At 40.6% G+C, this 15,117-nt stretch overlaps 1 protein-coding gene across 1 annotated transcript in view; it reads left to right on the top strand.

The window, feature by feature from the left end:
• Window positions 1–15,117, top strand: part of LOC117522999 (cadherin-23-like) — a 102,838-nt gene that overhangs the window by 36,449 nt on the left and 51,272 nt on the right. Inside the window, exons 8-11 of the mRNA XM_034184415.1 lie at window positions 2,899–3,118; window positions 3,578–3,730; window positions 5,333–5,446; window positions 14,164–14,312. Coding sequence (XP_034040306.1) covers window positions 2,899–3,118; window positions 3,578–3,730; window positions 5,333–5,446; window positions 14,164–14,312 — 636 coding nt within the window. The remainder of the gene's footprint in view (window positions 1–2,898; window positions 3,119–3,577; window positions 3,731–5,332; window positions 5,447–14,163; window positions 14,313–15,117) is intronic.

The raw sequence follows: 15,117 nt of genomic DNA, 5'->3' as shown, positions 1-15,117 counted from the left end.
TATTAACGGTTTATATTCAGGGTGAACTGCCACAGTAATTAAACTATATCTGCTTATTCCACTTAACGTGTGTGTGTGTGTGGTGTGTGTGTGTGTGTGTGTGTGGGCAGGGGGGCAGTGGTTGGAGCCTATCCCAGCGATCATTGGGCAAGAGGTGAGGTACCCTCTGGACAGTCTATCCCCAGGCCCATTTAGGCCCAGTTTAGTTCATTGGTGTTGTCCACCAGCTAAGAAAACCACTTGTGCCCGGTTGCCCCAGCACGGTCACAGTAATGCTGTTTGTTCGTATGCTTCCAGACCAACAGAGTACTTGCAACAACCTCCCATGAGTTGAGAGCAGGGACACCGAATTTGCATCATGTATGCGCCTCTTGAGGATCTTTGTTGAGTTCAATGATGGGTTGATGGGTGATGGTTGATGAGGTGCATCATGTATGCACCTCTTGAGGATTTTTGCTGAGTTCATTGATGGGTGACCTTAATGTCATTTTCAAGGCCACAGAGAAAATAAATCCTGAAAAACACAGTGCTTTCAACAACCTCCCATAGGTTGGGTGCAGGGCCATCAAATTTGCACCACTTTTCTTGGAGGTCTTGCATTAGTTCAATGATGAGTGACTTTGGCCTGCTTTTCAAGGTCATACAGAAATAATATCTGAAAACACAGTACTCACAATAACTTTCCACCAGTTGATTGCAGGGCCACCACATATGCAACCCATGGAGGTCTTAGGTGAGTTCAATAACAGTTGACCTTGACCTACTTTCTGAGGTAACAGCAACAAAACAAAAAAGGAAAACATGTTAAATTTCCACAGGCTGAATGCAGTACCACTGAATTTGCACCACTAACTACCATGGACTACACTTGAATGTGCCCAGAAATGAATCTGAGGAAAAGCTGATATGACATTGGTCGTGACTGAAAGGGGGACTAGCCTCTTCCTAGTAGAGATTACAGCTGTTACTGATTAGGTGAATCTGAATGAAAGTTTTCAGATCTGATGTTTCATGCCAGAACATACACTGCTCCACATTTCTTGCAGGTTTTCGGTGGCCGTGCTATGACAATGCTGTTGCCTCATTACTACGACCCAAACTTGATTTTTTTTGTCTGTGATGTTACATTGTTAAAGGCCTTTCAGATTGCAGGCGTCAGATGCAGCAGTTAACGCCTCCCAATGCGTCAGTGACATCAGATCAGTAGTTTCTGCACTGTAGCCTCACATTTCTATTGGAAAACGTGAAGCTACGTCACAGCGCACAGCAGCAAAAGTTGAATTGGGTTGAACTTTGACCGCAGCAGCCTGATGACAAGTGGCAAAGAGAAGCATCTCATTGAAAATAATGCTTTTTAGACCGATTCGTGATACTTCTGTCGCAACTGACACTTATAGTGTGAAAGCCCCATAAATGTCCAATCAGTTACAACTCCAAATGCTGTGGTAAAGTTTTCTCTATACATCATTGTCAATTTTACTTTTGGAAGTTAAATATTTGACCCATGGCATTCTTTTGAATGGTATGCTTGTGTAACACTGACAGTTTAACTAAAAAAAGAGAAGGTAAAACAATCGATGACAGAGTCTGTTTAACATTGGGGGAGGTGATGGCCTACAGGCTACAGTGGAAGCTTGTGACCAGATCCTTTGTTTGATTCCCCATCAGACAAGAAGACAACAAAGAGGTGCCCTTGAACAATGTACTTAATTCCCATGTTGATCTCAGGGTGCAGCTGAACACCTTGCATCCAGCATCCTGACATCATTGCATGAATGAATGGGTTAGGCATCGTTGTAAAGCCCTTTGAACATCTGCATTGGATGGAAAAGTGTGAGATGTTAAAGTTGTTCATTTAACACAGGCTCTATACTTGTCACCAAACCTCCCAGACAGGCTTTCATTGATTAAATATTGAGGGACGAAGTTGATCAATAAGTGATGACAGGTGAGATCATTATTCTGCAAAGGGAGCTGAAGTGGACTTTTGCCCTGCACAAGTAACACGGCTGATGTCTGTATCAGTGTGTATCCCTGTGTGTTGAATGTGTCTTTTAGCACTGTATAATATTATATTCGCCACGTGGTGACATGCAAGAAGGTATTTAGTGTTAAACTGGTCTTCAAGTTAAAAATGTCAAAACAGATAAGAATATTCTGTAACTGACTGAAATACAATTCTGAATTATACAAATACACTCCATCCACAAACTTGTTAATATATTATGGGCTAGTAGCCATGCTACATGCAACCATTTAGCTGCGTGCGTGTATATCCAGGTTGGCAGTATTATGTCTGCTATCATGACATGGCTTGGAATGTTATGAAATTTTTCCCTGTTGAAGTATAAACTTACAAAAACACGAGTGTATAATATCGCTTGCAAGATGATGAGTAGTGTAAATGTGTCAGGGAGTCAGGTAATGTAATACACTACAGCTACCATGCTAGCTATCTTAGATTTTTGTAGTATTTAGTTTAAGAAATTAGTAAATAAAAATAAATTAGTCACATTAAAAATGGTTACAGTCAATAAGCAGATCAAATAAACATCAGTTTATATAAAATTTACAATGCAGATTACAGAAAATACAACAAGCAATGCTCTTAAAAACAGTTTGGTTTAAACATCCAATAAATAAGAATGGTCACCCAGCACAATGTTCATATATATATATATATATATATATATATATATATATATATATATATATATATATATATATATATATATATATATATATATATATATATATATGTAGTTTGTAGTCATTATGAATATTTCTCTTATGACATTTAAATATTCATTGTGGGTTACATCTCTTTCTTTTTTCATCCAATTACCTTTACATTTGTTCTTCTTTGATCTTTTGACATTCGTCCTCTTGCCCCTGTAGGTCCAGGTGGAGGACCCAGACCAGGATAAGAACGGTTTGATTACGATGGCCTTACAGATGGGGATGCCTCGTCTGGACTTCTACCTGAACACGTCCACGGGGGTTCTCACCTCCACCGCCGTCCTCGATCGTGAACAGATTGGACAGTACCATCTGAGGATTATTGCGTACGATGCAGGAAAGTTCCCTCGCACCTCCACTTCAACCCTGACTATCACAGGTGAGAGAGCCTGAATCTGTGGGGTGGTGCTAAAGAGATCCTCAGGATGCTTTTGATTTCCCTCTACATGCTCCAAAATTAATCTGGTGATGCACCGTGTGATTGGACTCTCAGGGTTTCATTTAAAAAGCTGCTGTACTAAGACTTTGGGAATTTGATGAGAAGGATGCTACCACCTGCTGGTGGGATATGTAAAAACGTGATAAAGGATCAAGGAAAAAAATAACAAAAATAGCTCCAGGATGGAATGTAAAATATCAACAAGGTTATCAAACTGGCAAAAAAATAAAGAAAAGAAAAGAAATAATGTCCTTCACATTGGAATTGCTGTACTTTTTTTTTTTTTTTACACAGAATTGAAGTGTTGTCTTGGTGTACTGTGCCTCGCTGCTACTTTATTTGTCCTCAGTTGTGTGTCTGCGTGTCTTAACGTCTGTCTGTTTGTGTCCGTGGGGTCAGTTTTGGATGTAAACGATGAGACGCCCACCTTCAACCCCCGTGTGTACAATGTTTCTCTGAAGGAGAGCGTCCCCAGAGACCACGTGGCGGTGCGCCTCCAGTGCTCAGACAACGATGCGGGCCTCAACGCTGAGCTCAGCTACTTCATCACAGGTCAGAGGTCAGAAGGGTTTGTGTGTCTGTGGGTGAGGGCGTTTCATTGAGAGGGTTTTCATTGTAGGTGCATCCACAGAGATGTGGATTTGTGTTTTTTCCAGCCATCTCACTTTGTGATTTTTGTGTAAGATGTGACCTCATGTCAGTGTTTATACACCCGCAGGACTTGTGCTTGTCAAAAGTAATTGCAAAAGTAATCAGCTGTACAGCAAAACCTTCCATGTCTTCAAACTCAAGAACCATCAAACACTCAAAATCAAATGTTTTATACAAAAATACTGGGAGTTCAAAGCTCTGCCTGCCGAATAAACTATGCATTTCTGACTTTTATTAATGTCTTTTTTACTGAATTTTGGATTTCAAGTAGGAAATATGCAGAACCTTTAAAATGTTCACATCACCCGCTACACGGTGACAAAATGTGCTCAAATGTCCAACAAAGTCTTGACTGTTTATTCATTTGAGCAGTTAACTTTTGGTAAAAATAAGATGGGCTGGTAACAAAAAATCAACTCACAGTTGTGTCACTGCCCATATTTTGGTGACCGAAAACCAGGACACACTGCCCAGCAATGAGATACTCAAATGATACTCGAAGTTTACTCAACCAGGACAACCAGGACATTTTCATCACTTTCTAAAAAAAAACCCAGGACGGCCAGGACAGGACATGAAAACAGGACATGTCCTGGGAAAACAGGACATTTGGTCACCCTACCTTATGGCAATTTACTTGAATAATATTGATTTCCATATTATACAGAGGACCGTTGGACCCTGGCAGAGGCATGCACTTTCTTGGGGCACTCTAGTTTTATTATTCAGTTATCAGCAGCAGTATCCTTTTTTCAGGAACTGGACACAACAATGAAAATAAACAAACAAACAAACAAACAAAACACAACTCAACAACATTTGTAATTTCAGACTCTTTAACTTCCAATACTTAGCCCGCGAATAAACTGGTAGAAAAACCACAAACCCTACATTTTTACCAAAATTGTGTAAAAATGTATTGCATTAACTGTGAACTACATTTTTTTTCAAAGTACTGTATGTATGTGAAAGTTTACACCTCCTCTGAATTGTTTCAATTTTTATTTAAAAAGGTTAGTCAAAATTTGAAAATGGGGTTTTAGAAAAACCAGACAGTCACATCATATATATATATATATATATATATATATATATGTATATGTATATACAAATTTGACATCAGAATTATGTTGTGGTATGAGTCACAACCCAGAGCTCAGTTCACTGGGTCTTAACTTATTCTTTGCTCACAGTCTAGGACAGGGTGTGACCAGATGTGCAAATTCAGATGTGGGAAAAAGTATCCAAATGTGCATCCCTAAAGGATTTTATTGCTGCTAAAGTTTTACAAGTCGAAACAGGCTAATTATTGTGCAACAGCTATTTATTTAAATTCATATACAAATGACTAGATCACATTATAGAGCTCTTCACTCACTTTGATAAAGTTTGGTAAATACAACAAATACGTCCAAGGAATGGATGCTTTTTCTCTGTGTTGTGCAGTATATGAACCATGCATGAAATGCTGCAAATCTATATGGAATTATGTTTGTGTTTTAGGAGGTAATCAAGACGGAAAATTCAGCGTAGGATTCCGAGATGGAGTTGTTCGGACGGTGGTCAGCCTAGACAGAGAAATCCAGGAGGCGTACACTCTGGTTATAGAAGCAATAGGTACATCCTGCTCGACCGTTTCTCCTCCTTTTTTATGTTCTGCATTTGTTCTAGCAGGGCTTGTTTCACTCTTGTTTTGTGTCATCTTCAAAGCCGATCATGTCTACTCTGCGCTTTTGAACAACAGTGATGAAGAAATGTGATGCCTGCATCTCTGCAGTGATGTCACGTTATTGCACAACAGGCTTTGTTCCTGTTTCAAAAGAAAGAACAAAAAGTCTGAGGTTTTCCTGTTTTCAAAACTAGTGAGTCAGGGTGATGTATCCTCTGAGGGGCCTGTGCATGCTGAAAAGACACAAATTTGCGGAGATAATGTGTGAAATTCTGCAAGAATACATTTACACGTACAGTCAAGAACATCAATAGTTGGTCAGTGAGACCTATTTTTATCTTTTTGCTCCTGTACACCTCCACAAAGGAGTTAAAAGGATGCAACCAAGATGTGCTTCTGGTGTAGACCTTCAGCTGAACAGAAATATTGCATTAAAACTTAATGAAATAGAATCACTTTATACACAATACCGGTATATACAGTAGTGTTCAATCAATCAATCAATTTTTTTATATAGCGCCAAATCACAACAAACAGTTGCCCCAAGGCGCTTTATATTGTAAGGCAAGGCCATACAATAATTATGTAAAACCCCAACGGTCAAAACGACCCCCTGTGAGCAAGCACTTGGCAACAGTGGGAAGGAAAAACTCCCTTTTAACAGGAAGAAACCTCCAGCAGAACCAGGCTCAGGGAGGGGCAGTCTTCTGCTGGGACTGGTTGGGGCTGAGGGAGGGAACCAGGAAAAAGACATGCTGTGGAGGGGAGCAGAGATCGATCACTAATGATTAAATGCAGAGTGGTGCATACAGAGCAAAAAGAGAAAGAAACAGTGCATCATGGGAACCCCCCAGCAGTCTACGTCTATAGCAGCATAACTAAGGGATGGTTCAGGGAAAGTTTTAAGCCTAATCTTAAAAGTAGAGAGGGTGTCTGTCTCCCTGATCTGAATTGGGAGCTGGTTCCACAGGAGAGGAGCCTGAAAGCTGAAGGCTCTGCCTCCCATTCTACTCTTACAAACCCTAGGAACTACAAGTAAGCCTGCAGTCTGAGAGCGAAGCACTCTATTGGGGTGATATGGTACTACGAGGTCCCTAAGATAAGATGGGACCTGATTATTCAAAACCTTATAAGTAAGAAGAAGAATTTTAAATTCTATTCTAGAATTAACAGGAAGCCAATGAAGAGAGGCCAATATGGGTGAGATATGCTCTCTCCTCCTAGTCCCCGTCAGTACTCTAGCTGCAGCATTTTGAATTAACTGAAGGCTTTTTAGGGAACTTTTAGGACAACCTGATAATAATGAATTACAATAGTCCAGCCTAGAGGAAATAAATGCATGAATTAGTTTTTCAGCATCACTCTGAGACAAGACCTTTCTGATTTTAGAGATATTGCGTAAATGCAAAAAAGCAGTCCTACATATTTGTTTAATATGCGCTTTGAATGACATATCCTGATCAAAAATGACTCCAAGATTTCTCACAGCATTACTAGAGGTCAGGGTAATGCCATCCAGAGTAAGGATCTGGTTAGACACCATGTTTCTAAGATTTGTGGGGCCAAGTACAATAACTTCAGTTTTATCTGAGTTTAAAAGCAGGAAATTAGAGGTCATCCATGTCTTTATGTCTGTAAGACAATCCTGCAGTTTAGCTAATTGGTGTGTGTCCTCTGGCTTCATGGATAGATAAAGCTGGGTATCATCTGCGTAACAATGAAAATTTAAGCAATACCGTCTAATAATACTGCCTAAGGGAAGCATGTATAAAGTGAATAAAATTGGTCCTAGCACAGAACCTTGTGGAACTCCATAATTAACTTTAGTCTGTGAAGAAGATTCCCCATTTACATGAACAAATTGTAATCTATTAGACAAATATGATTCAAACCACCGCAGCGCAGTGCCTTTAATACCTATGGCATGCTCTAATCTCTGTAATAAAATTTTATGGTCAACAGTATCAAAAGCAGCACTGAGGTCTAACAGAACAAGCACAGAGATGAGTCCACTGTCTGAGGCCATAAGAAGATCATTTGTAACCTTCACTAATGCTGTTTCTGTACTATGATGAATTCTAAAACCTGACTGAAACTCTTCAAATAGACCATTCCTCTGCAGATGATCAGTTAGCTGTTTTACAACTACCCTTTCAAGAATTTTTGAGAGAAAAGGAAGGTTGGACATTGGCCTATAATTAGCTAAGATAGCTGGGTCAAGTGATGGCTTTTTAAGTAATGGTTTAATTACTGCCACCTTAAAAGCCTGTGGTACATAGCCAACTAACAAAGATAGATTGATCATATTTAAGATCGAAGCATTAAATAATGGTAGGGCTTCCTTGAGCAGCCTGGTAGGAATGGGGTCTAATAAACATGTTGATGGTTTGGATGAAGTAACTAATGAAAATAACTCAGACAGAACAATCAGAGAGAAAGAGTCTAACCAAATACCGGCATCACTGAAAGCAGCCAAAGATAACGATACGTCTTTGGGATGGTTATGAGTAATTTTTTCTCTAATAGTTAAAATTTTGTTAGCAAAGAAAGTCATGAAGTCATTACTAGTTAAAGTTAATGGAATACTCAGCTCAATAGAGGTCTGACTCTTTGTCAGCCTGGCTACAGTGCTGAAAAGAAACCTGGGGTTGTTCTTATTTTCTTCAATTAGTGATGAGTAGAAAGATGTCCTAGCTTTACGGAGGGCTTTTTTATAGAGCAACAGACTCTTTTTCCAGGCTAAGTGAAGATCTTCTAAATTAGTGCGACGCCATTTCCTCTCCAACTTACGGGTTATCTGCTTTAAGCTACGAGTTTGTGAGTTATACCACGGAGTCAGGCAGTTCTGATTTAAAGATCTCTTTTTAGAGGAGCTACAGCATCCAAAGTTGTCTTCAATGAGGATGTAAAACTATTGACGAGATACTCTATCTCACTTACAGAGTTTAGGTAGCTACTCTGCACTGTGTTGTTATATGGCATTAGAGAACATAAAGAAGGAATCATATCCTTAAACCTAGTTACAGCGCTTTCTGAAAGACTTCTAGTGTAATTAAACTTATTCCCCACTGCTGGGTAGTCCATCAGAGTAAATGTAAATGTTATTAAGAAATGATCAGACAGAAGGGAGTTTTCAGGGAATACTGTTAAGTCTTCTATTTCCATACCATAAGTCAGAACAAGATCTAAGATATGATTAAAGTGGTGGGTGGACTCATTTACTTTTTGAGCAAAGCCAATAGAGTCTAATAATAGATTAAATGCAGTGTTGAGGCTGTCATTCTCAGCATCTGTGTGGATGTTAAAATCGCCCACTATAATTATCTTATCTGAGCTAAGCACTAAGTCAGACAAAAGGTCTGAAAATTCACAGAGAAACTCACAGTAACGACCAGGTGGACGATAGATAATAACAAATAAAACTGTTTTTTGGGACTTCCAATTTGGATGGACAAGACTAAGAGTCAAGCTTTCAAATGAATTAAAGCTCTGTCTGGGTTTTTGATTAATTAATAAGCTGGAATGGAAGATTGCTGCTAATCCTCCGCCCCGGCCCGTGCTACGAGCATTCTGACAGTTAGTGTGACTCGGGGGTGTTGACTCATTTAAACTAACATATTCATCCTGCTGTAACCAGGTTTCTGTAAGGCAGAATAAATCAATATGTTGATCAATTATTATATCATTTACCAACAGGGACTTAGAAGAGAGAGACCTAATGTTTAATAGACCACATTTAACTGTTTTAGTCTGTGGTGCAGTTGAAGGTGCTATATTATTTTTTCTTTTTGAATTTTTATGCTTAAATAGATTTTTGCTGGTTATTGGTAGTCTGGGAGCAGGCACCGTCTCTACGGGGATGGGGTAATGAGGGGATGGCAGGGGGAGAGAAGCTGCAGAGAGGTGTGTAAGACTACAACTCTGCTTCCTGGTCCCAACCCTGGATAGTCACGGTTTGGAGGATTTAAGAAAATTGGCCAGATTTCTAGAAATGAGAGCTGCTCCATCCAAAGTGGGATGGATGCCGTCTCTCCTAACAAGACCAGGTTTTCCCCAGAAGCTTTTCCAATTATCTATGAAGCCCACCTCATTTTTTGGACACCACTCAGACAGACAGCAATTCAAGGAGAACATGCGGCTAAACATGTCACTCCCGGTCTGATTGGGGAGGGGCCCAGAGAAAACTACAGAGTCCGACATTGTTTTTGCAAAGTTACACACCGATTTAATGTTAATTTTAGTGACCTCCGATTGGCGTAACCGGGTGTCATTACTGCCGACGTGAATTACAATCTTACCAAATTTACGCTTAGCCTTAGCTAGCAGTTTCAAATTTCCTTCAATGTCGCCTGCTCTGGCCCCCGGAAGACAATTGACTATGGTTGCTGGTGTCGCTAACTTCACATTTCGCAAAACAGAGTCGCCAATAACCAGAGTTTGATCCTCGGCGGGTGTGTCGTCGAGTGGGGAAAAACGGTTAGAGATGTGAACGGGTTGGCGGTGTACACGGGGCTTCTGTTTAGGGCTACGCTTCCTCCTCACAGTCACCCAGTCAGCCTGCTTTCCCGGCTGCTCGGGATCTGCCAGGGGGTAACTAACGGCGGCTAAGCTACCTTGGTCTGCACCGACTACAGGGGCCTGGCTAGCTGTAGAATTTTCCACGGTGCGGAGCCGAGTCTCCAATTCGCCCAGCCTGGCCTCCAAAGCTACGAATAAGCTACACTTATTACAAGTACCGTTACTGCTAAAGGAGGCCGAGGAATAACTAAACATTTCACACCCAGAGCAGAAAAGTGCGGGAGAGACAGGAGAAGCCGCCATGCTAAATCGGCTAAGAGCTAGTAGCTACGCTAAGCTAGCGGATTCCTAAAAACACGCAAAGTGAATAATGTGTAAATAATTTAGAGGTGATTCAGCAGAAGGAGTGCTTTAGTTAAGGCACGTAAAGATTACACTGGGAAACAAATCGTAATCTAGATAACTAGATCAATCTAACTGCGCAGATTAAACAGCTAACAGATACAGCAAAACACCGCTGTGCTCCGGAACAGGAAGTGATACAATACCGCAGTGAGAGCCAACCACCAGTAGAGGCAACTACTGGTGTTCAGAATAATAGTAGTACTATGTGACTAAAAAGATTAATCCAGGTTTTCAGTATATTGCTTATTGTTACATGAGAAACAAGGTACCAGTAGATTCAGTAGATTCTCACAAATCCAGCAAGACCAAGCATTCATGATATGCACACTCTTAAGGCTATGAAATTGGGCTATTAGTAAAAAAAAAAAAGTAGAAAAGGGGGTGTTCACAATAATAGTAGTGTGGCATTCAGTCAGTGAGTTTGTCAATTTTGTGGAACAAACAGGTGTGAATCAGGTGTCCCCTATTTAAGGATGAAGCCAGCACCTGTTGAACATGCTTTTCTCTTTGAAAGCCTGAGGAAAATGGGACGTTCAAGACATTGTTCAGAAGAACAGCGTAGTTTGATTAAAAAGTTGATTGGAGAGGGGAAAACTTATATGCAGGTGCAAAAAATTATAGGTTGTTCATCTGCAGTGATCTCCAATGCTTTAAAATGGACAAAAAAACCCCCAAAAAAAACAAAACAGACACGTGGAAGAAAACGGAAAACAACCATCAAAATGGATAGAAGAATAACCAGAATGGCAAAGGCTCACCCATTGATCAGCTCCAGGATGATCAAAGACAGTCTGGAGTTACCTGTAAGTGCCGTGACAGTTAGAAGACGGCTGTGTGAAGCTAATTTATTTGCAAGAATCCCCCGCAAAGTCCCTCTGTTAAATAAAAGACATGTGCAGAAGAGGTTACAATTTGCCAAAGAACACATCAACTGGCCTAAAGAGAAATGGAGGAATATTTTGTGGACTGATGAGAGTAAAATTGTTCTTTTTGGATCCAAGGGCTGCAGACAGTTTGTGAGACGACCCCCAAACTCTGAATTCAAGCCACAGTTCACAGTGAAGACAGTGAAGCATGGTGGTGCAAGCATCATGATATGGGCATGTTTCTCCTACTATGGTGTTGGGCCTATATATCGCATACCAAGTATCATGGATCAGTTTGGATATGTCAAAATACTTGAAGAGGTCATGTTGTCTTATGCTGAAGAGGACATGCCCTTGAAATGGGTGTTTCAACAAGACAATGACCCCAAGCACACTAGTAAACCAGCAAAATCTTGGTTCCAAACCAACAAAATTAATGACTCGCAGATGTGAAGAAATCATGAAAAACTGTGGTTATACAACTAAATACTACACTCAACAAAAATATAAATGCAACACTTGGTTTTGCTCCCATTTTGTATGAGATGAACTCAAAGATCTAAAACTTTTTCCACATACACAATATCACCATTTCCCTCAAATATTGTTCACAAACCAGTCTAAATCTGTGATAGTGAGCACTTCTCCTTCTCCATGATTAGTGCACAGGTGTGCCTTAGACTGTCCACAATAAAAGGCCACTCTGAAAGGTGCAGTTTTGTTTTATTGGGGGGGGATACCAATCAGTATCTGGTGTGACCACCATTTGCCTCATGCAGTGCAACACATCTCCTTCGCATAGAGTTGATCAGGTTGTCAATTGTGGCCTGTGGAATGTTGGTCCACTCCTCTTCAATGGCTGTGCGAAGTTGCTGGATATTGGCAGGAACTGATACACGCTGTCCTATACGCCGGTCCAGAGCATCCCAAACATGCTCAATGGGTGACATGTCCGGTGAGTATGCCGGCCATGCAAGAACTGGGACATTTTCAGCTTCCAAGAATTGTGTACAGATCCTTGCAACATGGGGCCGTGCATTATCCTGCTGCAACATGAGGTGATGTTCTTGGATGTATGGCACAACAGTGGGCCTCAGGATCTCGTCATGGTATCTCTGTGCTTTCAAAATGCCATTAATAAAATGCACCTGTGTTCTTCGTCCATAACAAACGCCTGCCCATACCATAACCCCACCGTCACCATGGGCCACTCGATCCACAACATTAACATCAGAAAACCGCTCACCTACACGATGCCACACACGCTGTCTGCCATCTGCCCTGAACAGTGTGAACCGGGATTCATCCGTGAAGAGAACACCTCTCCAACGTGCCAAATGCCAGCGAATGTGAGCATTTGCCCACTCAAGTCGGTTACGACGACGAACTGGAGTCAGGTCGAAACCCTGATGAGGACGACGAGCATGCAGATGAGCTTCCCTGAGACGTTTCTGACAGTTTGTGCAGAAATTCTTTGGTTATGCAAACCGATTGTTTCAGCAGCTGTCCGAGTGGCTGGTCTCAGACGATCTTGGAGGTGAACATGCTGGATGTGGAGGTCCTGGGCTGGTGTGGTTACACGTGGTCTGCGGTTGTGAGGCTGGTTGGATGTACTGCCAAATTCTCTGAAACGACTTTGGAGACGGCTTATGGTAGAGAAATGAACATTCAATACACGAGCAACAGCTCTGGTTGACATTCCTGCTGTCAGCATGCCAATTGCACGCTCCCTCAAATCGTGCGACATCTCTGGCATTGTGCTGTGTGATAAAACTGCACCTTTCAGAGTGGCCTTTTATTGTGGACAGTCTAAGGCACACCTGTGCACTAATCATGGTGTCTAATCAGCATCTTGATATGGCACACCTGTGAGGTGGGATGGATTATCTCAGCAAAGGAGAAGTGCTCACTATCACAGATTTAGACTGGTTTGTGAACAATATTTGAGGGAAATGGTGATATTGTGTATGTGGAAAAAGTTTTAGATCTTCGAGTTCATCTCATACAAAATGGGAGCAAAACCAAAAGTGTTGCGTTTATATTTGTGTTGAGTGTAGTTTAGTGATTCACAGGATTGGTAAAAAAGCAGTTTGAACATAATAGTTTTGAGTTTGTAGCATCAACAGCAGATGCTACTATTATTGTGAACACCCCCTTTTCTACTTTTTTTTTTTACTAATAGCCCAATTTCATAGCATTAAGAGTGTGCATATCATGAATGCTTGGTCTTGTTGGATTTGTGAGAATTTACTGAATCTACTGGTACCTTGTTTCCCATGTAACAATAAGAAATATACTCAAAACCTGGATTAATCTTTTTAGTCACATAGCACTACTATTATTCTGAACACTACTGTATAACTGGACAAACAAATGTAATAGAAACAAACAAACAAATGGACTGCGTGATATTGCGGGATTTGACCACTTCCAGGGACAGCCTGCCGCTGTGCAACACAAACACAGCATCACTTCTAATGGAAAGATGGTGTAAATTGAAAGAAAATTTGCACAGTGTAAACTAGTTATAGAGCTTCATGATGAAGTGGTATAGAGAAGAATTTTCTTAAAAAGAAGACCTGAAAGTTGAACTACAAATTACCAGAAGGTACATCTGAGATGCAAACCTAGATTTGATGTGTTTTGGTGAAAGAAAATCCAAGAGCGGTGATCTGTTTTCTAAAGATTATTGAATCTTTTCCTGTCACATATTTGTGTGTATATTAATAATGCAGTTGAGATTTTGTCATGTGTGGTGACTCATACGTTGCTTCTATAAATCCATATTTAATCTGGATTTTTCTTCTTGTACCAGCCTTGAAATAAGTCTAAATTGCATCCCGTGTGTTCTTACATGAGTGTTTTTCTGCGTCTAGATAACGGTCCAGCAGGGAGCCGGAGGACGGGCACAGCCACAGTGTTTGTGGAGGTGAAGGACGTTAATGACAACAGACCCATCTTTCTCCAAAACAGCTATGAGACCAGTGTTCTTGAGAGCGTCCCCACAGGAACAAGCATCCTCCAGGTACACTGCTGAAACCTGGACCCACGCTTTATTTATTTTAATACAACAGCCACATCATAAAAACAATCAATATCCATTTTGATAGCACGTCACAACCCTGTGCGATGATTCGTTGATATTTTACCGCTGTTGATTCAGGGGTTTGTCATCGTGGTCAGCTGAGTTTCCAGGATTAGAACAGAAATGATGGTTTGTCCAAGATTGCCAGTTTGAGTCCCCAGGAAATTAAACTTCATTAATTTACTGCTCTGATATAATACATGCTCTAAATATTATAGAGTGCATTCAAACCAATATGACAGATAATGCAGCTCATGAAATTGATGGCAAAAATAAGAGTAATTTCAAATCATTTCCAAACTTTTTTTTCTTGGGGGGCGTTGGCGATTGCATTTCATGCTTCAAAGCTTCAAGCAAAAGAACGAATGACATGGAATAGCTGAACTTTTCAATTAGACTTATTGAGACTAACTTGGAGGCTACATTAGCATTTGTAAATGTTTAGTTAATTAGTACACGTGGTAGTGTTAAATATTTTGTGATGTAGTAACTCGCCGGACCGGCTGCACCTACTGTAGTATTACTGCATTATCAGACCTATATCTGACATTATCATATACCTATAAATGATATGCCAATTGAGGCTTTTCAGGTTTCAAATCCTGCAAAATCTTGGAGAGGTCGCTGCACTGCAAGATCTCAGTAACATTGAGAACTGCATTGAGACGCTCTGATCAAGCTACACTTTAACCGCTGCACACAGACAACACCATTAACATCACAACATAAAACTATTTTTATATTG

Source organism: Thalassophryne amazonica, chromosome 13 (assembly GCF_902500255.1).
Source record: "Thalassophryne amazonica chromosome 13, fThaAma1.1, whole genome shotgun sequence".
Taxonomy (NCBI): domain Eukaryota; kingdom Metazoa; phylum Chordata; class Actinopteri; order Batrachoidiformes; family Batrachoididae; genus Thalassophryne; species Thalassophryne amazonica.
This window is presented reverse-complemented; position numbering and strand designations above follow the sequence as displayed.